Source organism: Sinocyclocheilus grahami, unplaced genomic scaffold (assembly GCF_001515645.1).
Source record: "Sinocyclocheilus grahami isolate Dianchi unplaced genomic scaffold, SAMN03320097.WGS_v1.1 scaffold688.1, whole genome shotgun sequence".
NCBI lineage: Eukaryota > Metazoa > Chordata > Actinopteri > Cypriniformes > Cyprinidae > Sinocyclocheilus > Sinocyclocheilus grahami.
In genome coordinates, this window is record NW_015505867.1 from 254,768 (window position 1) to 280,188 (window position 25,421).

Here is a 25,421-nt window from a genome sequence, read left to right on the forward strand (position 1 = left end):
ACATTTTAGTGTTGACAATCAGCATGTGTGTAAAAGTGTGCATAAGTGCATAAATATGTAAGACCTGGGACACTAGACGTTTTTCAAATCTTAACTGATTTTAAAACCATGGGAGACCACAGACATGAAGACAGTTTCAACCGATTTTTAGCCTTATAATGCTCTGAACACGCACACTAGATGATTCGGCCAGACCGCGAGACCACACACTTGTTGATTGTAGGAACAATTTCGCAGTGACATGAGATCTCACGGAGACTCATGAGATCAAACGTGACTGGAGAAGAAAAACACATGGAGGACAATCAAATGTTGTCAGCCGGCTCTCCTCACGCATGTTCTGTTGTACAGTGAAAATCACAATAGAAAAAAAAAGAATATGGGTGATTTCTTTCTCAGCACTCTACTTTAGTGGCATGTTTGTGGCTGCCAAGCCCAAGTTTCAGCTATAGAAACACGCAACATCCAGTAGGTGACGCTCGCTCTCATTGGCTATCGCGGGTATCACGTCAGAGGCAGTTAAACGTGTTTGATATTTACGATTTGAGTTCGGGGACACTCCGTCTCGATCGGGAGCAGTTAAATAATCATAATGACACCACAGAATAGAGGATTTTTTGGACAAAAAAAAGTGTGTGTGTGGCCAGCCTAAGGAAATCCCTGACTATAATGTTATAAGGGAACCCACAATGAATCAAACATAATTTATTTTGTGGTACTTGATAATGAGCTCTAATAATATGACATTATTTGCAATCTCTAATTGATTAGGTGAAGTTATTAAACATAATTTAGAGAGGAGTACGCCCATTTAATCTTCTGATTAATATACCAGGATATAAAAGCTGCCTCTCACCTCTTCCTGTCGTGAGTTCTTTCAGCATCCCACCTCCTCCCTTTCTCCTCCTTCATGTATGTTGCCTATGTAACGTCATTAACAACAAATCTGTATTGTTGACCCAGTGTGGTTGAAACGAAGATGCGATCACGTTACTAATGTTTCAGACCAGACGTGAACATTTGCTCCACCAAAGAAAATTTTTTTTTCTGTGAGTGTTTTTTTCCTTCGTTGAGTAATGAAAATACACCAGCACCTGTGATCAGACATTCTGTTCTACATTATTTTGTCAAGTTATGATGTTGTTTGGCAACTGTAAACATTCTGCAGTAAAGAGCTGTTCACACCAAGGACAATAACTATGTCCATGATATTTTACAAATCACTTTAACTAAGGGTGTGGAATAATGAAGTGGCCTCCACAATTATGACGATAAAAACACAGATTCAGAGCGTTTTTTTTTTTAAGCTGATGAGCAATAAAAACATTGACAGCCAAAAAACATCAGAATCCACCAGGCTTTAAAGAGCACAAGTATTTAACAAAAATCAAGCATAGCGTTAGTTCTGGCAGGTCACGTTAGTCAAGCTCGTATCAGCTGTCTCTCAGCTGATCCCCATCTACCTATGGGAATACGACACCTATCTAAGCATTCATATACAGTGGGGAAAAAAAGTATTTAGTCAGCCACCAATTGTGCAAGTTCTCCCACTTAAAAAGATGAGAGAGGCCTGTAATTTTCATCATAGGTATACCTCAACTATGAGAGACAAAATGAGAAAAAAAAATCCAGAAAATCACATTGTAGGGTTTTTAAAGAATTTATTTGCAAATTATGGTGGAAAATAAGTATTTGGTCAATAACAAAATTTCATCTCAATACTTTGTTATATACGCTTTGTTGGCAATGACAGAGGTCAAACGTTTTCTTTAAGTCTTCACAAGGTTTTCACACACTGTTGCTGGTATTTTGGCCCATTCCTCCATGCAGATCTCCTCTAGAGCAGTAAAGCACTAAATGCAGTAACTCCCTCCAAAGATTTTCTATGGGGTTGAGAGCTGGAGACTGGCTAGGCCACTCCAGGACCTTGAAATGCTTCCTACGAAGCCACTCCTTCATTGCCCGGGCGGTGTGTTTGGGATCATTGTCATGCTCAAAGACCCAGCCACGTTTCATCTTCAATGCCCTTGCTGATGGAAGGAGGTTTTCACTCAAAATATCACGATACATGGCCCCATTCATTCTTTCATTTACACGGATCAGTCGTCCTGGTCCCTTTGCAGAAAAACAGCCCCAAAGCATGATGTTTCCACCCCCATGCTTCACAGTAGGTATGGTGTTCTTTGGATGCAACTCAGCATTCTTTCTCCTCAAGTTGAGTTTTTACCAAAAAGTTATATTTTGGTTTCATCTGACCATATGACATCCTCCCAATCCTCTTCTGGATCATCCAAATGCTCTCTAGCAAACTTCAAACGGGCCTGGACATGTACTGGCTTAAGCAGGGGGACACATCTGGCACTGCAGGATTTGAGTCCCTGGCGGCGCAGTGTGTTACTGATGGTAGCCTTTGTTACTTTGGTCCCAGCTCTCTGCAGGTCATTCACTAGGTCCCCCCGTGTGGTTCTGGGATTTTTGCTCACAGTTCTTGTGATAATTTTGACCCCACGGGGTGAGATCTTGCATGGAGCCCCAGATCGAGGGAGATTATCAGTGGTCTTGTATGTCTTCCATTTTCTAATAATTGCTCCCACAGTTGATTTCTTCACACAAAGCTGCTTACCTATTGCAGATTCAGTCTTCCCAGCCTGGTGCAGGTCTACAATTTTGTTTCTGGTGTCCTTTGACAGCTCTTTAGTCTTGGCCATGGTGGAGTTTGGAGTGTGACTGTTTGAGGTTGTGGACAGATGTCTTTTATACTGATAACGCCAAACGGTATGCTAATTGTCAGTCATCTTTGATGATAGTGGTCCTGACAGAATTGCAGCTTGCACTTATAATAAACTGAACATTATCGTCTGTTGGTGTAGACTCTAATATAGTTAGCATTCTTAGTGTGAATAAGCTTTTACAGTGGGGCAAATAAGTATTTGATACACTGCCGATTTTTCAAGTTTTCCCACTAACAAAGAATGCATCTACACAAGAAAAAATTGGAGCATTGCAGCTAAAACTCTGCCATTATGATCACTGAAGCTGTCTACGCTGTAAACTTCTGTCTTCAACACAGTCGCTCTACAGTGCTATAAATGTTTCAGCACAATCTCCACCAGTGACACATTTCTACCATCGCATGGTGTGCACCATCATGCCGCCCAGCTGTCAGTCTGTAGACTGGCTAGCTTCTCCCTACTGTAATTTTAGCATCTGCTCTGTGTTTTTTGTCTAGTGTAAACCACCATGAAATCAGAGCCCAGAGCGTCTCATGGAGAGATAAAACACAAAGATAGAGAGAGGAGGATGACGTAGGCCAGGAGAGAGAGAAGGAGATTAAAATCAAGCTTTAAAAGAGAATGTTCCTACATAGATGAGGTGGCGTCATGTCTGGATGTGATCTTCTCTCTACAAACAACTTCCACTTCTGCTAAGTGGCATGATTAGTAGTAGTATTGTTGTACAATGCGGACAGTACTCTGCTCTGGGGCCCAACCTCAGACCCCTTAAAATGACTCTCACTACAGTCACAGGCACCGCTCCAAAACATAGTGAGCAGTTGTTCAGACTACATGTTTTTAAAGAAGCATCCTAAGTGAATTGGAGCCTCATATGCAGGGTTTGACAGTTTGCTTATTGTCACACCTGCCAAAGTCTGCCATAAATAAAGCCATTGCAGGGTATTTAGCTATTTTTCCCGCTGGAACGCCACTCTCTCGTGAACGTGTGTACGACAGTTAGTGGAAGCTAGAGATTATGGTTTATGAAGTTTTAAATATGGAAATGTTTCTTACACAAACGCATCAATTCACTTCAGAAGGCCTTTATTCACCCCCCGGAGCCGTGTGGAGTACTTTTATGATGGATGGATGCACTTTATTGGACTTCAAAATGACTCTCACTACAGTCACAGGCGCCGCTCCAAAACATAGTGAGCAGTTGTTCAGACTACATGTTTTTAAAGAAGCATCCTAAGTGAATTGGAGCCTCATATGCAGGGTTTGACAGTTTGCTTATTGTCACACCTGCCAAAGTCTGCCATAAATAAAGCCATTGCAGGGTATTTAGCTATTTTTCCCGCTGGAACGCCACTCTCTCGTGAACGTGCGTACGACAGTTAGTGGAAGCTAGAGATTATGGTTTATGAAGTTTTAAATATGGAATTTTTTCTTACACAAACGCATCAATTCACTTCAGAAGGCCTTTATTCACCCCCCGGAGCCGTGTGGAGTACTTTTATGATGGATGGATGCACTTTATTGGACTTCAAAATCTCAACACCCATTCACTGCCATTATAAAGCTTGGAAGAGCCAGGACGTTTTTTTATATAACTCCAATTGTATTCGTCTGAAAGAAAATCATAAACTGGCTTGAGGGTGAGTAAATCATGGGGTAATTTTCATTTTTGGGTGAACTATCCTTTTTGGCACTTTTTAAAAGGGCACTTTGGTGTAATGTCATCATGCAATAAGTGACTGATTTTAAACTGTGTGCATCATACAAATGATCACTTGAAATGCCCAAGAGACTTGATTCACAATTGGTTTTAGTTTCATGGAATACTGTAACAAGCAAAAAAAAAAAAAAAAGCACATAAAACGTTTGGCAATATAGTCTCTTTATAGATTTTTTTAAATTCTTGTATTATTTTATTGATAATTTTTAGTTTTGAATGATTTATATTTATAATCGACTTTTCTCTTACGTTATGCAAAGTATTGGGTATAATTTTGAGTGAAAAAAGAAGGCAGCATCATTATGCTGAATGCGTTTTGGAATAGCCTTCATGTCTGGAGTGCTTTTGATGCTTTAAAATGCTGCCTACATAATGGGTCACTAGGTTTTCCAACAGAAGTGTGTGTGTGTGTGTGTGTGTGTGTGTGTGCGCGCGCGCGCGCGTGTGTGTTACGCCTGTCACAATAATCAATATATCAACTTATCGCACAATATATGTACATGACCTCAATAATTTTTGGTGACGCAATATATTGCCCATTATATTTACATAAAAATTAATGTCACCATGTTTTTTGCATTCCACTTGCACCTGTGTCTTTTGCAGCTTCTCATACATAATCTGGTACATTCTGTGCTACAAAAGAAGTTTCATCTGCAGATATGGCCTTGTTTAGGGATCTGTGCCTTTGTGAATATGGACATCTAACTGCTAATAGTGATTGTGTTTTTCAGCAATACAGTGCACCCTTAATTTACAGAGAAAAGTAGGTCCGGGAAAAATCTTTAGATGGAAAAATCTCCATAAGTTATTTGTGAAGTTTCCTTTTTTCTACATTTCACATGTATGTAGTTAGGCTTTATCTTGAATTTTAGTAGTTTTATTGGATTTTTTCATAACCTCAGGTTAGCGCATATAGCTTCACCTTCCTGTAGGTTTGGCTTATATATACATATATTTCATTATTTATTGTTACTTGTAATTATTTTTTCAGATTTAATGCAGATTTTGATAAAAGAATAGTTTACAAAAACATAAAGTTTGTCATCATTTACTCAACCTCATGCTACTCCAAACCTTTTCTTGCTAATGTGAAATACCAAACAAGATACAGTGCAAAAATGTTTGACGTGCTATTTTTAATAGTCTAGTCAAGTCAAGTCACCTTTATTTATATAGCGCTTTATACAATACTGGTTGTGTCAAAGCTAGGTCCGGGAAAAATCTTTAGATGGAAAAATCTCCATAAGTTATTTGTGAAGTTTCCTTTTTTCTACATTTCACATGTATGTAGTTAGGCTTTATCTTGAATTTTAGTAGTTTTATTGGATTTTTTCATAACCTCAGGTTAGCGCATATAGCTTCACCTTCCTGTAGGTTTGGCTCTGACAGGAGCTGTTTGTGGGAGAAACGGTAATAGCAGGACCTGGGGACAGATGAGTCTCTACCTGTGGCTCCCTCACTGAGGCATGAGCCCCAGATCACCCAATCACATGCTCACAAAGTCATGTGACCACAGAGCAGCAGCCAATCAGATGGCCCTGTAATCTGATGGGGGCATCTCCTGAGCTAGTCACCTCAGAGCTCCGATTGGCCGTAATTGAGGAAGTGTTGCTGTTGCTGTAGTGAGGGTGGAGAGTGAGTCATCGCTACGACTAATTTTAGCTGCACAGCACAGTCAGCGGGTGGTTTGGGTTATTTTCCCACATTGTTTTAGGAAATCAAACATCTGTTATTAGAGACTACTTATCAATCAGAGTCAAAGCAGAGAAAGAAAAACGACTTGGGCACTGACAAATTTATTGCATGTTTTGTCTTTGTGAAGAACAGCCAATCACTGTGTCCTGGTGAAATACTTTGTTGCTTGTAACTTGTATGTATATATATATATATATATATATATATATATATATATATATATATATATATATATATATATATATATATATATATATAAGTTTGTCAATGATGCAAGAAGACAATAACAGCGTCATTTTTCAGCTAAAGTCAGTTCATTGATTGAAGTAATAATGAGAATAGAGGCTGTTGAGCTCAAAGAAAGAAAGAAAGAAAGATAAAGCAAGCTAAAATGACTACATTATGGCACATCTATTTTTTTTTCATTTATTCAACAAAAGAAAGTTATATAAGTGAAAAATGTAGGTGTCATAAAAACAATGTAGAACTCAAAAAATGAAAAAGAAAAAAGCTAAAATGACCACGTTATGGTACCATTATGTTTTATTTTTTCATTTTACAACAGAAGAATGTTATATGCCTTGAAAACGATGTAGATTTTTTTTTTTGGTTGAAATAATCCCTTTATATTTCATATCTTATACATTTTATATATATATACGTATATATATATATATATATATATATATATATATATATATATATATATATATATATATATATATATATATTCATTTTCAAGATTTATTTAATTTTGTTATTAGTAATTATTTTTCAGATTTGATCCATATAGTAATAAAGCAATAGTTTACCAAAACATAAAAAGTTTGTAATTTCAAAGAGGAAACAAAGAGGATACACTACAAAACATTTGGAGTGCTGATTTTCATAATGGAAATAGAGGCTGTCAAAAAAAATGAAAGAAAGAAACGACAAGCTAAAATGACTGCAGTGATGTTATGGTACCTTCATGTTTTATTTATTTTTTTTTTTTTTCATTTTTAACAAAAGAAAGTTATTTATGTGAAAATGTATGATGACAGAATTAAATTTTTTTGGGTAAAATAATCGCTTTATGTTTTGTATCTATATTTATATCTTTCATATTTGGACTTCTTATTCTTATATCGAAGCATCTTGACACGTTTAGCAGAGTATGTGAGGTCGGTTTGACTCGTGTCCTTTTGAGTCATGCCTAAAGTAAATGAGCTCAGGCATGTCAGATTCAGCAGAAATAGACTCTCTCACAGCTGAACTTGTGGAGGAAGGAAGAAGGGCATAATAGACAGGATGTGACATCAGACGAGGGGTCAGAGTGGCCCTGTAGGCCACCCTATTGAGCTCTTCCTTTTCTTCAGTTCTACAGGAGGATATGACTTCAGTGTCTGCGCATGTATGTTATGTAAAGATGGTGGGCACAATCATCGCTCGCTTTTAGGCACGGTTCCACACAATGCATGGCAGTCAACGTCCACAATGACATCATGCTAGATAATTGGCTGTTTTTGTGTCGTTTCCATAGCAGCTGGTTGTTCAGTCATTGAGATATATGGAGTGGCGTATGGGACATTTTTAGTATAAACATTGACTCTGAGTCATTATCCTCTTCCATATCGAGCTGGTTTTATATATAGATTCACTAAAGTTATATACGTATGTGCTATAAAGACTGACACTTTTAACTCTGTGACTTAAAGTATTTGCTTTCTTGTTTTCTGTCCACAGAAGGATGAGGTGTATCTGAATCTGGTTCTGGACTACGTCCCTGAGACCGTCTACAGAGTGGCGAGACACTACAGCCGCGCTAAGCAGACCCTTCCCATGGTTTATGTAAAGGTGCGGATTGTTCCTAATGTGTGTTTGTGTGAGCGACGTGTGCATCCTGAATGAAAACCTTGTGTTTTGTTCCCGCTGGTGAGTATACGGGTCAGCCGAGAGTGTTGGCATTTGCTCCCCCTCCTCTCGTGCAGTTTTGCGTCACCAGTGTCTTGACTGCTGTGATGACATCGTCCTGAGTTATATCCGTCCCGCTATTGGCAAGATGCGACATAAATAGTCCAACACACACACACACATACTTGAATATGTGTACAGATCAAATTATATGGGAAAACTTTCCACTTAGAAGTTAATTAGTGGTTCTCGACCAGGGGGTCAGGGCCCACTAGGGGGCCTCAGCGCACTTCCAAGAGGACAACAGGATTACTTTGTTGTTGCTTAATGATTTAAGACAAAACAAACATTTAAAAAAATGATTTCTAAACCTGAAAAAATCATGTAAATTAAATCAAATTAATAGAATTTTATAACTCCATGGGAATTTTTATGAAGAATATACAATAGTCTAGTTATTCCAAGCTCTAAAAGCTTTAAAAAAAGTGTCATTATTTCCCTATTACGTAGAGAAATACATAATGGTAAGGGAAATGCCATTACACATCCTTACCTATTTACTTTCTTTTATTTGTGGAACAAAAAATTTTGTATTTTTTTAGAATTCTGTGGCCACTTCTTTGTATATAATGACTGTGAATGGGGACTGGGGCTCTTTCCACCATAAGAGAATCATAAAAGTACTCCATATGACTCTTGGAACTATATTCCAAGTCTTGGTGATGAACAGAGCAAAAATCATTATTCACTGATAATCTTCCCCTCTGTCAAAGCTCTAAAAATGGACTAATGAATGCGATAAAATGCCATTGATGTCAGTGCAGCTTTGTTTGCATTATATTATTTGCCATATTACTTCAGAATAGTCAAATGGACCACCTTTATGATCCTTAAAAAGTACTGTGGTGTTTTTAAGTCATTTTAGATCTTGACAGCACCAGTCCCCATTTACTTTCATTATATGTTACACAGCAGCCATTATATTGTTCAAAAATTCACCTTCTGTGTTCTGTGAAAAAAAAAAGTCATTTGGATTTAAACCAGTGGATCTGGAGAATTATCATTAGAATTTCATTAAATCATTTGATATTACAAGTGATATAAAAACAAAAACAAAATGATATTATGCATTTTTGGGGTACATTTTTTGTGAGCTGTTTTTATGACTGCTTTAGTGACCTGATGACTTTGATCTTCATCACTACAGTTGTACATGTACCAGCTCTTCAGGAGTCTGGCCTATATCCATTCCTTTGGGATCTGCCATCGGGACATCAAACCGCAGAATCTTCTGCTGGACCCAGACACGGCCGTGCTCAAACTCTGTGACTTTGGCAGGTCAGTTGGAAATCTCTTGATAGCCAGTTCATAGGAGACAAAGGCTTTTCTGATAACCTTTCTATGGTCTATTGCGGCCCCAGTGGATCTGTGAACTGAAAGCAGCGCTTTACTGCATTTAACCTGATAATCCCATATTACACCTCACCGGAGGCCTCCAGATGGTCTCGCTATGCTCGGAGATATCTGTGCTGACTTCAGCCGTCCTCATTTAGCCTGCTTTTCACATTTTTCTGCTAAAGATTTTAGGTGAAGTGATATTCGGGTATCCATTTTTCACATGCCTTACGTATGTTGGCTGAAAGCTAGGGCATGTGAATCTGCCGTTTGTTAATGAATACCTTATACTGGGGACTTAGACAAAAATAATGCACATTTTCCTTGAATGAGGAGACCGATTAGCAGTAGTCTTCATGCACTCTGAATAGAGTCTTAAGATGCTTTTGAGGTGTTAGCAACTTTGCAACCAGCTAAAAAAAGAAACTCTTTAGATTTCAGGTGATTTTTTTAGCTCTAAGTGAGTTGAGTTAGAACAATTTTAGTGGTTAAAGTTATTCAAAAGTGAACATTTTGTAATGTACTCGGCCTCATGCAAGTGATTTATGCTGCCAACAAGCTCCAAAAAGACAGAGTAGTTGACTGAAATAGTAATGAGTGTGATCAGAGATTGTTCTTGCTCAGAGAGTTACACCTGTGACAATCTGTCTTTTTGCTTGCAGTGCTAAGCAGTTAGTACGTGGGGAGCCCAATGTTTCCTACATATGCTCACGGTACTACAGAGCCCCTGAACTCATCTTTGGAGCAACCGACTACACATCCAGCATAGGTATATGAGCTTTAATTGTACTAACATGCAAATCAATTCTGTTTCTATAAACTACTCCTCCATTATGTTGCCATCACCTCTTGTCATGGTAAATACGCAAATTCATGCCAAAAGTGACCTTTGTGAAAAAGAAGTAGACTGTAGTATTTTTTTTTAAAGAGTACTTAAATAATATACTTGTGTGAATTAAATATAATGTTTCTGAACACTTAGTTGCTTGTTGATTGCAATTAAATACAAATGTATTACATTTTGATTTATACTAAATGCATTTAGAACTTTTTTGGCACACTTAATCAGGACTTAAGTACATCTTTATATACATTTTGAATTATCATAATAAACATAATAATTTTCATAAGTACTGATGTTAATAAACTTCAATTATAATAGAGTGTTTTACATATGCTTTAGTATGTTAGTCAACACATCAAAACAAGTGTACTTTTTTAAAGCTCGACAAAATATTGAAACATAATGATTTAAAATATAAAACTTCATTTCATTTTTAAAGTGCACTTAAGTGTGCTAGGGTTGTGTGTTGCTACCAAGTTGGCCACATTTTTATTTATTAATTTATATTATCTGCAAGTACAATTTTTTTGAAAACATACTTTAAAGATGTGAAGTACACATTGAGAACAATTACTTGCACTTATTTTTCACAAGAGAATACACTGATATATCAGCTAGGCCAAATATTAAGCTGATATTTGGCCATTCTGGGACTATCAATAGTCATACCAGCTTGTTCATATCTACAGCCTTAATATTTCACTTATGCATTTTTATCTGTATATTTTGGAGTAGATTTTGTGTAAATATTATGTCAAATTAATGTTAATGTAATTTTAGTTGTATTTATTTATTTCACATTTTTATTTACTATGATTCCGTTGGTTTTAGTGGCCACCTTGATCTCTAAATACTGCATCAGCTATTCAAAAGTCAAATCATTTGACCATTCTTTCAGAGAATAGGCCCTATAATAAGATTATGAAGCTGAAGGATCTTTCATGAACTCGTGGATTTTTTTACTCATATGTAGAGCATTGTTTTGTGTTTTTTTGTTTGACGTGTCGTTGGTGATTTTGCAAGGACGTACAGTGAGTGCAGTAGGCTCATAGTGTTTAGGATGTGTTCTGTGTACGAGTCCTTGACCTCTGGCTAATAAGAATGGCCTGTTGAGCGTCAGCCCTCCCTCACTCTCAGCATCTCTCTGACCCGCTTTCACTGCAGACGTGTGGTCAGCTGGCTGCGTGTTGGCGGAACTGTTGCTAGGACAACCAATTTTCCCCGGCGACAGCGGAGTGGATCAGCTGGTGGAAATCATCAAGGTACTGGCGCCGCTACACCGCCAATTCTGTCTGAGATTTAATCTCAGTGTTTACATGAGTTTGTAGGAAGAGCAACAATTGCAGAGCCACAGTCAGTTGATTTAGTTAGTTTTATACAAGACTGTTAACATGATTTATGGGTGTTTCTTCAGTTTTGTAACAGTTTTGTAAGGTGAACTCTCTTAAAACTTTTCACACTCTCACTAGTGTACGTGTAATTACAAATATATTGAAATACATTCCATGCAAGTTTCAATAGAAATGACATGAAAGTGTGTTTTAGTTTACCATACGTGTTTGTCAGTATATTCATCAGTAAATTTTAACCATATTTTATAGACACTACAAATAAATATAAAACTAGATGCAAGTAAAAAAAAATCACTCTTAGGTTTAGCTACAGTGGGTATAGAAAAGAATCACCCACTTTAAAATAATCACATTTTGTTGCTTTGCAGCCTGAAATGAAGACGGACACAGTTTTTGTTTTATCCAGCTGTATTTACTCTACTTAAAACATCCAACTGAAAGATATAACACCAACATGTCAGAAAAAAATTAAAAAAGGGGTGTTTCTGTGTGTTTGTGGTCACAGGTGCTGGGCACTCCCACACGGGAGCAGATTCGAGAAATGAACCCAAACTACACCGAGTTCAAATTCCCGCAGATTAAGGCCCACCCATGGACTAAGGTGAGTAAACAGGTACAGGTCAACTGTTTTACTACTTCTAGCACAGCCGTCTTCCACCTCCAGCCGTCATCTCCACTCACTGTCCTGACTCCATTCACGTCACCCGTCTGCAGCACACAGCATTTCATTATTGGTCTTAGACACACTGCTTCTCAAGTAGTTGATGAAAGAAGAAGGAACATTTCAGTCAGGATTGTGTCTGTATGCAGACGTCCTCTTTCTGAGCTCTGTTGTGATGGCTAGCCAAATGACCTTACAGTCTATTCCGAATCCTAGTGAGCTGCCTACGTAGGAAGCCTGGTGGGCGGAATAATTATGTTACCGCCTAAGATAGCTTGATTTAGAAGAGAGAAGGCGTTGTGTCAAGATTTGAAAAAAGCTGACATTATAAATATGGAAATATACAATATGTGTACTGCAAGTGTTATTATGGTTCATTCAATACTAAATCAAATCAATCAATAAAAACAGTTCAGTCTAATTAAAAATGGCCTCTTTTACTCAGTATTTGTGTGCATAAGAAGGCAGTTCACTAGTTTTTGGAACAGAGCTGATGTCGGCCAGTAATGTCACATCCTCATGTCCATATGAATGACCTCACCAGACATGCTCTCAACATTGCTCGCTGACTTCATTACACTTTATACAACTCTGTGGTCTAGGTTTTAGACTGTGCTATGCACTATTGTTCAAAAGTTTGGAGTCAGTACGATTTTTATAAGCAGCGAATGCTTTTATTCAGCAAGGCTGTATTAAATTGATTAAAAGTAGCAGTGAAGACTTTTATAATAGGCATTTCTATTACAAAATATTTCTATTTCAAATAAATGCTGTTCTTTCGAACTTTCTATTCATCGAACAATCCTGAAAACTGAACACTGAAAATAAAATTTCTTGATCAGCAAATCGGTATATTAGAATGATTTCTGAAGGATCGTGTGACACTGAAGACTGGAGTAATGATGCTGAAAATTCAGCTTCGCATCACAGAAATAAATTACATTTGAAAATATATTCAAATAGAAAACAGTTCTTTTGAATTGTAATATTTCACAGTATGCCACCTTGGTGAGCATAAGAGACTTCTTTCAAAAATATTGCAAAATCTGAAATTCTTGAACAGTAGTGTGTTATGCCTTGCAACTGAAACTGTTGTCATGTACATCAAACTGAACTTGCTGAGGCATTTGAAAATGCAGTTGAAGGACAGATGAACTGTTCCAGATGGATAGTGTTATAACTGGTAATAATCTTGGTACTTTTCTTTAGTATGATTAGAAAGGGATGTTTACACAAACAAAATCTCATTTGATTTATTACTTACAATTTATAAAAACATTTCATAATTGAAAATTATGATGCAGATATCAAATTGATATTTGTGTACTCTAAGGTAAATTTGCCCAACACTGTAGTCCACATTAAGTATAAAAGCAGGATCTCTCAGGTGCCCTCTGGTGGTCATTGTATATAGTACACGACTGAGCTGCAGGGTGTGTTTTTAGTCTTATCCTGCTTCCAATCAGACCCCTCCCTTCAAACACAGTCTTACCTTCTGCACAGGATATGCCCCAGTGCCTGTGACGCAAACACCTCGAAAGGCTGAAATGCCTTCATTTTCTTCTGCTTCAAGTTATCCAGAACTAATTTACCAAAAACTAGTGTGTACTAATACGTTACATATAAACAAGTCTTATTTCAATGATTGCACTTCTTGCTCCACTGAAGACAAACACTTTAAAGACTTTGCTACAAAAAGCAAATGCACATTTCGTCCTTATTACCCTAGAAAAAGTATACAGTGCCTTTAACACCCCATAATGGGGCATGAAGTCACGCTATGCAGGCTACCATAATGTCAACCTGAGGCCTAATTTGTAAAGATGTGCATATAATCATCCTAAATGTGAGTGAATGGGATATAATTTGCTAAATGATTCATAGATGATTCAGTTTCCTATGAATGATTCATAAAACATCCATAGCTCAAGGCATGTCGCGGCTTAATCGCAATTCATGTGAGCGAGTGATCGTTCCGATGGAATGAAGAAAGCATATGCAAAATTTAAAATGTCATAATGTGTGGTTATTCATTCAAAAAAGGTTTTAATGCACATTTTTTAATTATGTAATTACTATGTTATTATACATGTAACAAGCAAACTCTAAAATAAAGTGTTGCCGTTTATTGATACTTATTTAAGGAAATATGCAACTTACTTATATACTCTTTCTAAACTTCTGAGACGTCTCCGCAGGTGTTTCGGCCACGCACGCCTCCTGAAGCCATTGCGTTGTGCTCGCGGCTGTTGGAGTACACGCCGACTGCTCGACTGACCCCGCTAGAGGCCTGCGCTCACTCCTTCTTTGATGAACTGCGGGATCCCAATGTCAAACTTCCTAATGGACGTGAGAAACCATCCTTATTCAACTTCACAACTCAAGGTATGGCATTATTTTGCATTTGTTTGTATGAAGAAAATGTGCTGTCAGATGCAAGGTAATCAGCTTTTTGATGTTGCTTGTTGGTCTGTCTTTTGTTTGACTTGACTCAGAGCTGTCCAGTAACCCATCCCTGGCCTCTATCCTAATTCCTGCTCATGCACGAAACCAGGCCGGAGCTTCTACCCCCACCAACGCCTCTGCCACTTCAGGTCAGTCTTTGCTTTAGACCCTTTTTGTGCTCATCTGACATCCCTTGTCTTCTGGATATAGCTCACTCTGATACAGTGTTCATATGTATTAGTATTTCTGGTGAACGGGTTTGGTGTCATAGCTGTTAGTGACCAACCAGAAGCTAGACCATGACTGTTTTATTCAATGACGTATAAAAATGTACACAGTAAAGAAAAGTTTAAAACACATGTGGCAAGTTTTAAGGCACATTTTTATTCTTGTTGGTTTTGATGAACTTTTATACCATTTTCAAGGAACGTGTAAAGTTAATGACTCTACAAATGTCATGTGGGTTAACTATCCATCAAAGTAATCACATATTTTCCTTATCTAGCTTTATCTTCATTTAAGTAAAGTAAGTCTTCATAAGTAAAACTATTCAAATATTTTTTGTTAATTGAATCAAAGTTAATATAAAATAAAATGTAAATAGTAGACTATAAAAAAAATAGAAATGTAGCCTTGGAAACTAACTCAAATAAAATAAGTTGAAGTACTCAAATTACAAAAACTGAATTTAAAGCTAAATAGAAATATCAAAAAAAAAAATGTAAATAAAAAATCTCATGAAAAAATGTAATAAATACTATATTGGTATTTAAATCATGCTAAATAATACTTTTACATAATATAACAAATAACACGACAAACAAACAAATAAATAAATTGAATAATAATACCTAATATAAGCTTGTATTTTCAAATTGTCTGATATTTTAATAGACTTAAACTTTTACACCCAGTCATGAAGTCTTCAGTGCTCGTCTGTATGATACAATTTCTGGTTTTATGCTTAAAATAGAATGCCAAACTGCTTATTTCAACTTTTCTTTAATACGAATTTAATAACAATGTAATTCTTTTAATAGGGCTTTTTATTATTTTATTATGATACAAAGATAGTTGTATCATGCTGACATTTAAAGTGATGTTCATCATACAAGAACTGCATTCAAATCATGATATGCATTGAAATTATTTTTGAAGAAATGAATAGATATGACAAGAAAATGAGCATCACCTTACTGACCCTTATAACATACAATATATGCTAATAACAATGTTTTCTCTTTGTGTCCAGATGCCAATAGTGGAGATCGCAGTCAGACCACAACTGCAGCCTCTGCCTCCGCCTCCGTCTCCAACACCTCAACCTGAGAGCCCCAGCCAATCAGACCTGACCCTGCCTCCGAGGCCACGCCAACCCCACTGCTCACCAGTTTAATGGGCAGGATTTGAGTCATGTAACCACCACTCTTATTCAGACTGCAAGAGCCATCCTTCATTTACGTCTTTTTTTTTTCTTTTTTTTTTACAAAGTTCAGAATGATACATGTGGAAAAGCCTCGTCGGGTGTAATTCACGAGAGCGACAGAGACAGAGAAAAAGAGAGAGCAGTCAGGAAACAGGTCGGGAAGGGGGGGTTAAATCATAAAACCTGGTCCGGGACCAGCCGGAACTTTTTCTTTTTTTTTCTCTTCTCATTCTCAGAGGACAATCTTATTATGTAAGCAATCCGGTAGCCAGATCCATCCACTTCCGTTCGCATTTGGGCTCACCTGAACCGTCCCTTGCTACACGTTCTCTCCCTTTATACTGTCCTGGGACTTTAATAGTGCATGGCTTGAATTTGGTTGGAGAGCACCCCATGTATATAGTACATATATATATATATATACAGTACATACATATAGTGTGTATATTCATATATATGTATATGTATTGGGTGAAAATGATGCAAGCATTCAGAACTAGAGGAAATATCGTATCTAAGCGTATCTAACAAACACAAGGCACCGTACAAGAGGTACAAATATAAAAACCGCATGTCGACCACTAAGACAAGAGAGAAATACTCTGTTACAGGGTTTTAAGTCGGCTGAATCTGTTTTATCTTGTTTTATAAAACGGGGGGGCTGTAGGGGAGGGGCAGACATTTTGATTGACAGGTGAGACGTGTGTCTCCATCTCTGTGTTCTTGTATGATATATACATACACAGTTTATATATTACTTTGCATTATGTAAAATAAATATATATATATATATATATATATAGTTATATATAGATCTATATCTAGCATCAGAATCCATCACAGTTTGTCAGTGCAGCGGCCACATACTGAAATGATACAGTATGTGAATGACTAAGACACTGCTGGAGCTCTTTTCTAGCAAGCGTTTCGCGCTTCTCTGCTGTTTTCTGTTAGCCTGGTAGAATTATAGATCACCTTCTGTCCTGATTTCCTCTGGTTATTTATTGTCGCGTGCGCGTCAGTGTCGTTCTTATCCACACAGCTAAACATAAAGAACACATGAAGAGACGCATCGATGTGGCGCCGACTTCACAGAGACTGTGTTTGTGCTCCATTCGCAATGTTAAACTGAAGTGGCTGTGCTGTTTTAACCACTACTTTTTTCCTTCATCATGTCTCAGCATAACGTACGGAAAAATGTACTTTTTTTATTTCCCAAAATGTCTTAATACACAAAGTATAGCAGTAAGAAAACGACAGACGTGTATATACAGTACAGCACAGTTGCTCCTCACCAAATTCTGGCTTTTACTTTTACTTTTTATGTTTTGTTTGGATTTTTGTATCATTTGTGAGCGTGTGTGATTGAGTGAGCGAGTGTTCTGCTATGTACATAAATATGCTGACCTGAGAACTGTTAATGAGCGAAAACAAAGACGCGGGATTAAATGAAAAATGGATCAAAGAAAAAACAAAAGTAAAAGATCAGGGCAAACATGACCTGTTTGTTGGATACTGTAGACAAGGAGCTTTCTCCAGCCATATAGTTCAATCTTATCTGTACAGTAGGTGCCAGCTATATTATTGTAACTATAACTAGTAATGTATAGTGTATCTATAGTTTGGAGTGCCTTTGCTTCCATACACTTCCTGTCCCTAGACCACACCCACTTCCTGTCCACACACAAGACAGACCACACCCCTTCCTGTGACCATCTGCAGGTGCTGTTGATTGGTCAAGTCTAAATGACTGACAGCCGAATTCATTTCCTATCAGAAACCACATTCAATGGCATTTCTGTAAATGTTTTTCCTCACTTGATTATTATTATTTTTCCGAGTTTGGCACAAAGGTGTTTTTGTGTGCGGAGGAGTCACGTTCCTGTGGAGCCAATCACAATGTATGTTCTTACACTCGTTCCACTACCAAAGTGAACCAACTATGAGCGTGATGTGATGTAACTGCAACATCCCAGGGGCAATAATAATGATTTCTTTGTGTTTTCGCTCGTTGGCCAGCCGACAGTATGCGGTAGAGATAGTCAAGTAGCACCCGCCGGACCCTCATCCCCGCACCTTCAATGTAAAGCTTGCTTGTAAGATGCGCATTCATAGATGTGTTGCTTTCCACGAATGGTGTGACCACCTCACGTGACTAAAGTTAGAGTAAAAATGTAAAGACACAAGGTTTAAAAACAATTACCAAAAAAACAAAAAAGTTTTAAGGACTGTGGGCTAAATACAGACTATCGCATTACATACACTTATTGGGAAAAAAATTGTCTTGGTTTAAAATGGAAAAAAGGAAAAAAAAAATTCAACCTGTATAACATTAATATTACTTGAATGCCTCTGTTTGTGACTGAAATTTTTATTTTATTTTAAATATATTCTTTTTCTGTGAAGGTATGCTAAATGTCTCCTCTCCTTGTAAATATGTCCGTTTTGGTCCTTGGTGTGACTTGGATTCAGAGACTAGTTACCTGGTACTGTAATTTGCATTAAATAAAGAGTAGGATAGCTTGGAAATGACCCTGCATTTGCCACGCGTCTTTCTTTACCCAACTCAAGATGTCGCTATCCTCAAATTCAATCCATTTAGACTAAATTAACATGCAAGTAAATGTCTCTCTTTTTCTTCACTCTTGCCTAATGTGTTTAAAGGTGATTGTGGTAAGCGCCTGAGTTCAAATAAAGCATACTTTAAATGCATTTTAAGTTGCTTTGGATAAAAGCACGTGTTATAGCCTACTACCGTTCAAAAGTTCAGGGTCAATTGGTTTCTGAAGTATCATGTGTCTGGAGTAATGATGCTGAAAATTCAGCTTTGCCATCACAGGAATAAATTACTTTTTAAAATATATTCAAACAGAAAATAGTTTTTGTAAACTGTAATAATATTTCACAATATTGCTATATTTTTGATTAAACAAATGGAGCTTGATTTAAAAAAAAAAAAAGATATATATATATATAAAAAATTTTAACAGTACGTTATGAGGAAATGATTTACACTTAGAAACCGGGTTCCCGCGGGTCCTTAAAATGTCTTAAAAATAATTGTACTATCAAATTTAAGGACATAAAAGTCTTAAATGGTTCAAGAAAGTCGTAATTATGATTTCAAGAGGTCTTAAATTTGTGGACGGAGAAAAACTGATTTGCATATAGCTTAATGTGACGATTAAACTTCAAAAGGTTATGATTCCACTGAATAAACAAGAGCGCTGTACTGTTTCAAAGTCCGGTGCTGCTGCTTTGTTCACTGCGGTTACCCGGGGAAACAGTTATATTTCTGCCGTTCGGAAAGCGCCTCCTGCTGGCAGAGAATGAATTTGCATTTTCAATAAGCACGTCTGCTGTTTTTGTTCAGACTAATGAGAAAATCAACCCATGTTTTTACACTGCAAACATGCAGAGTTGTAAATGTGAGCTGGTGGATTGACAAGAAGATTATAAATACATTATAAAATTCTAAGCAATTAAGACAATTATATTTGTGTTAATTAATATAATAGTTGAATAATTGTTTAAATTAATAATTGATACTTTTGACTCATCTATTTATTTATTTTTATTATTTGAAAGCTGAAATGTGAAGTTTATAATTTTATAAACCTTACTGTTTTTGTGAAAACATGTATATCGTACACGGACAAACATGCTTTTTACAGTTATGTAACCATAGACATGGCCCTTTTGCGCTCATACGGTATTTTATTTGTACAGGTCTTAAAAAGTCTTAAATTTGAGCTTAAAAATCCTGCAGAAACCCTGTAGAAAATAAACAGTTACACAGTTAAAGATTCTACACACATGCTCATAAAATTTTACATTTTATTTTCCTGAGCGGGACATATACATCTTACTCTGCAAATAATCACTGTAAAGACAGAAAACCTGAGTGTATTGTGTAGAAATGATTCGTGTTGTGACAAATTTCCTCATAAATCAGACAGGATAAAATAACTGCTTAATCTAAACAAGATGCCAATATGAAGGCATCTGTGCTTTATAGAGACGCCCGACATCTGAAAACTGCTTGTATTTATGTCTAAATAAAGAATATTTTCCAAAAATACTGCATTCCTAGTTTGAACACTAAACATCTGCTCTACATTGTCATTTCACATTTGACACTAGCTCACAATCGTCACATCGATTGTCATTGTTAACTTTTTTAGCTTTAATGACAAAATGAACCACAAAAGGTCCAAATGACCTTTAAATGCTTTCTGATGTCTGTTCAGTAGATTTGCTTGAAAGTGAAGGTTACTGCTGAGTGAAGAACTTCAAAAGGCAATCACTTCTCAAGAAAGTGTCTGTGTGATGAACTCTTGCAGCCTCCTAAAATTTCTGATATGTTGCACAAAATACAGCAAGCTTTTTTTCTAATAAAGCATTCACAACAGGCATGAAATGAATAGCTCTTTTGATACCCAGCCACATGTCAGTGAATCTCACAAAACCTGACAAGAACATAATCCACGCCCAGAACACATAGTTTGCATAAAAGTAAGCCAACTTTTTTCATTACCATAAAAAAATCCCATTCTCATTACTGTAACGAAAAATAATTATAGATATAAAAATAAAAATAGATATTTTGCATAAAAAGCCTATATATTTTTTTTCAATATGTAGAGTAAATTAAGACCTGAACATGTTCTTTATGAGATTCATAACTCCATTTACATTCTAATCTGGAAAATGTTTGAATCAAATATAGCTACTCACATCCGACACTGGCATTGATATTAAATCATTTGAACACAACATACCTTGAAGCGGTTAACTTATACCACTATTTTGCATTAAAAAATGAATAATAAATAGATTCGTCAAGACAGACTATTAACACAAATGACTAGTATAGTATCATATTGTTGTTTTATACATTTGTGATGCTGCCATAATAACTTGCTCTTACTGCATCACATTTCAAGCTTCATTCATGCTGTAAATGTAAGAGATATTATGTGCCATCCTACATCTGGTTATGAACCATAGACATTGTTCTTTCGTGAAAAGATCCAGAAAAAGATTACTCGTGAGATAAACTCAAACACCATTACATGTAGTTACACAGCTATAAAACGACAGGTTCACAATAGCAGTGTGCTGCAGTTCAGTAGTTCATTATCAGTAGGCACCGTCCTTGTCCTCGCTAGTTTTGACTATATTTCAGTCCTTAGTGTCCTCAGATGAAGGTCAACGCGGCTGGTGATAGCGAGTTCAAGGCCAGTTAGTTGAGTCATCTGCTCTGTGAAGGCTTAGCTGTCTTTGCTTATTATTTCCAGTAAAAGCGGAGACGCTTCAGGCTGAATGTCTTGGATTTTCAGCACTTGTTTCGTATACTCTTCATTCATACTCCTCATCTCAGTCAGGCACGCCATGATCTTTGGGAACAGCAGACTAGCAGAAGGAGAAGGTTCAAATGAAAGTGCAATCAAAGAAATAGTTTTCCTTGTGAGACAGAAATACTGTACTGCGTTCTTACTGTTTCTCTGGCTCGGTCCTCTTGGCCTCAATGTAGGTCTTCAGGGTGAGAGCTAGTGTTTCCTGGTTGCGGTCGATCACGCTGTGATGTTTCACACCGGGCCGATCTGTGGATGAAAACACACACGTAAGAGGTGAAACTGCTGGCCGCGTGTGTTCATGTGAATGTGAGCTCCATCTGAAATACCTGGTGAGAAGAGCGAGATGGCCTGCATCAGCACATACTCCTCTTCACGCAAGTGCAGCTTGCGCAGTGTGTAATGGAAGTTCATCATAGGGTCCAGCAGATGACGCTGGAAACCAGCTGACCGGTGGGGGAGGAAAGAGACAAACCGATGCAGTATGTCTACTTGTAAATGCCTTCAGAAGCATGTAATACAAAACATTACCCTAGATTCATTTATTGATGTTTCATTTCTAAGAGGAGAGACTTTTTGGTTAATTAAAATAAAGCTGAAATCAAATCAAATATAAATATTAGATGGAAAACTTACAATTAGGAAACTTAAGACAAAACTTACACAAAACTTAGAAATGTTGCCATGCAACTAATTGAAAATGTATTTTGTTTAATTTAGTTTAAACTAAAATTCTTAAAACGAAAACTGAAATAGAAATAAATTAAAGCCAAACAGAAATATACAGTATATATAAAAAAAATCACATAAAATAAAATAAAAATTCGACTTTAATTAAAATGAAAACTGATTAACTAACTAAAATTACTAAAACCCGAAATAAATTAAATATAAACAGAAATATTAAAAACAAAAACTAATAAAATTTTTTTTACAAAATCACAACAAAAAACTAATAAAAATGAAAACTGTTTAACTAAAACTTCTAGAAATATTAACATATAAAGTATAATAATATAAATAATACTCAAATTACACTGATGATGAATTTCCTCTTGTAACAGTAAGATTTAATTGAGTTCTCAGTTATGATTCATTTAAGCATTAAGCATTTATATCAGTGTTAAAATATAAAAGAAAAGAAAAGAAAAGTCACACGAGAAGTGCTCACAACGTCAGTGTGCATAGCTCAAATCAGTTGGTCTTGAAAGAATTAGTGGCAAATATTCATATTGGATCTGACTTGAGTATTTTATTCTGTGCTGTATACTGAGGTTATTTTTTATGCAGATGTGTCCATTTGATCTACATGTGTGACCCTGGACCACAAAACCAGTCATAAGGGTAAATTTTTCGAAATTGAGATTTATACATCATCTGAAAGCTGGACAAATCAGCTTTCCATTGATGCATGGTTTGTTAGGATAGGGCAATATTTGGCCGAGATACAACTATTTGAAAATCTGGAATCTGAGGGTGCAGAAAAATCTAAATACTGAGAAAATCGCCTTTAAATTTGTCCAAATGAAGTTCTTAGCAATGACTATTACTAATCAAAAATTAAGTTTTGATATATTTACAGTAGGAAATTTACAAAATATCTTCATGGAACATGATCTTTACTTAATATCCTAATGATTTTTGGCATAAAAGAAAAAAAGGGTACATTTTTCGAAATTGAGATTTATACATCATCTGAAAGCTGGATAAATCAGCTTTCCATTGATGTATGCGTTGTTAGGATAGGGCAATATTTGGCCGAGATACAACTATTTGAAAATCTAGTATCTGAGGGTGCAGAAAAATCTAAATATTGAGAAAATCGCCTTTAAATTTGTCCAAATGAAGTTCTTAGCAATGAATATTACTAATCAAAAATTAAGTTTTGATATATTTACAGTAGGAAATTTACAAAATATCTTCATGGAACATGATCTTTACTTAATATCCTAATGATTTTTGGCATAAAAGAAAAATCAATAACTTTGACCCATACAATGTATTTTTGGCTATTGCTACAAATATACCCCAGCGACTTAAGGTTTTGTGGTCCAGGGTCACATTTGATCTGATTTCAGACTAGAAGCATTTGACATGTGACAGGGATTATGTTTGTGAAATCTCCTTGCTATGGCTGCTTCACGTCGACATGGTAAAGCAGTCCCATCTGTTTGCTTTGAAACAATGCATGTTCATTAAACAGAAGAGCTGTTGTGAATAACAGCTGTATGATGGTAATGACATTCAATTTAAGGCTTTTACAGCTGCGTCTCAGAGACTGTAGAAAATCAGGGTAATTGGTCAATATGTAATGAAATGCCACTTCTTTAGCAACTATGAACATTTAGCCTTGAGAAGCAAATATAAAGAGAAAATCAAGGATGGACTGAAACTTGTAATAACGCCACCACAGCCTTTAAATATGCCACATATGGGTTCTTAATTAAAAGGGCCATATTAACATTAAAGTAAGCAAAAAAAATGCTTATGGTGACTGTAAGATTTAAAAATGCAAAAAGTACTGCTAGATAACACAATACAGTATACATTTTTATTATGTAATTTAGGTGCTTTCACACCTGTAGATCGATTGCTTTGTTCCGAAACAGGGATTACAATTATTACAATGTTGCTTTTTATTCTTGGTGCGGTTCGCTTTCATATGGCACTGTTTCTAAATGGACCAAATTTGTTAATACAAGTCACGCGTGAGTAAACTGTTCTCTCATTGGTCAAAGTTTCACGGTTTATTTTCCGGGATGTCATCTGTCAGGATGGAACGACAACAGCTTCGCGGGCTTATTGTTGTTGTTTTTTTTTGTAGATGTCGTTATATTAATTCATCACTTTGAGCAGGAGTCCAGGATTCATCGGGAAAACATTTTTAAAATGCACATACTAGGAAGAAGAGCAATAAGCTGGCATTATAAAATGAAAAAGTGCGCTTTGATTTTGAATGGCGAAGACGTGCTCACCCACAGACATTCACATGGTTCATTTTGAAGTATTAGCAAAACAACAAAGCTAATGCTTTTCACGGAACTTACGTAATTACCCATTATACATTGTGATATAGCAGGGGTGCCCAAACTCGGTCTTGGAAGACCGTTGTCCTGTAGAGTTTAGCTCCAACTTGCCTCAACACACCTGCTGGTAAGTTTCTAGTATGCCTATAAGAGCTTGATTAGATGGTTCAGGTGTGTTTGATTAGGGTTGGAGCTAAACTCTGCAGGACACCGGCCCTCCAGGACCCAGTTTGGGCACCCCTGTCCAAGACGAAAACCACTGCTGAGCAAAAAGAACATAAAGGCTCGTCTCAGTTTTGCCAGAAAACATCTTGATAATCCCCAAGACTTTTGGCAAAATACTCTGTGGACTGACGAGACAAAAGTTGAGTTTTTGGAAGGTGTGTGTCCCATTACGTCTGGCGTAAAAGTAACAATGCATTTCAGAAAAAGAACATCATACCAACAGTAAAATATGGTGGTGGTAGTGTGATGGTCTGGGGCTGTTTTGCTGCTTCAGGACCTGAAAGACTTGCTGTGATAAATGGAACCATGAATTCTGCTGTTTACCAAAAAATCCTGAAGGAGAATGTCCGGCCATCTGTTCGTGACCTCAAGCTGAAGCGAACTTGGGTTCTGTAGCAGGACAATGATCCAAAACACACCAGCAAGTCCACCTCTGAATGGCTGAAGAAAAACAAAATGAAGACTTTGGAGTGGCCTAGTCAAAGTCCTGACCTGAATCCTATTGAGATGCTGTGGCATGACCTTAAAAAGGCGGTTCATGCTCGAAAACCCTCCAATGTGGCTGAATTACAACAATTCTGCATAAATTCCTCCACAGCGCTGTAACAGACTCATTGCAAGTTATCGCAAACGCTTGATTGCAGTTG

At 36.7% G+C, this 25,421-nt stretch overlaps 2 protein-coding genes across 5 annotated transcripts in view; one reads left to right on the top strand and one right to left on the bottom strand.

The window, feature by feature from the left end:
* The window catches only part of gsk3ba (glycogen synthase kinase 3 beta, genome duplicate a), a 59,588-nt gene extending 40,890 nt beyond the window's left edge, over positions 1-18,698 (top strand). The window contains exons 4-11 of one of the 2 annotated variants that reach the window (XM_016243349.1): positions 7,876-7,986; positions 9,251-9,381; positions 10,101-10,207; positions 11,447-11,544; positions 12,140-12,247; positions 14,494-14,680; positions 14,791-14,889; positions 15,993-18,698. In XM_016243349.1, coding sequence (XP_016098835.1) covers positions 7,876-7,986; positions 9,251-9,381; positions 10,101-10,207; positions 11,447-11,544; positions 12,140-12,247; positions 14,494-14,680; positions 14,791-14,889; positions 15,993-16,069 — 918 coding nt within the window. In that variant the 3' untranslated portion in view covers positions 16,070-18,698. The remainder of the gene's footprint in view (positions 1-7,875; positions 7,987-9,250; positions 9,382-10,100; positions 10,208-11,446; positions 11,545-12,139; positions 12,248-14,493; positions 14,681-14,790; positions 14,890-15,992) is intronic. The other variant, XM_016243350.1, reaches the window with a different exon arrangement.
* Positions 18,699-20,788: 2,090 nt separating this feature from the next.
* nr1i2 (nuclear receptor subfamily 1, group I, member 2) overlaps positions 20,789-25,421 on the bottom strand; it is a 9,715-nt gene continuing 5,082 nt past the window's right edge. For 2 of the 3 annotated variants that reach the window (XM_016243355.1, XM_016243354.1), the window contains exons 2-4: positions 21,853-21,969; positions 21,667-21,772; positions 20,789-21,581 (exon numbers count right to left, since the gene is read on the bottom strand). In XM_016243355.1, the coding sequence (XP_016098841.1) occupies positions 21,440-21,581; positions 21,667-21,772; positions 21,853-21,940 (336 nt within the window). In that variant the 5' untranslated portion in view covers positions 21,941-21,969 and the 3' untranslated portion in view covers positions 20,789-21,439. Of the gene's footprint in view, positions 21,582-21,666; positions 21,773-21,852; positions 22,200-25,421 lie in introns of those variants that run through there. The other variant, XM_016243353.1, reaches the window with a different exon arrangement.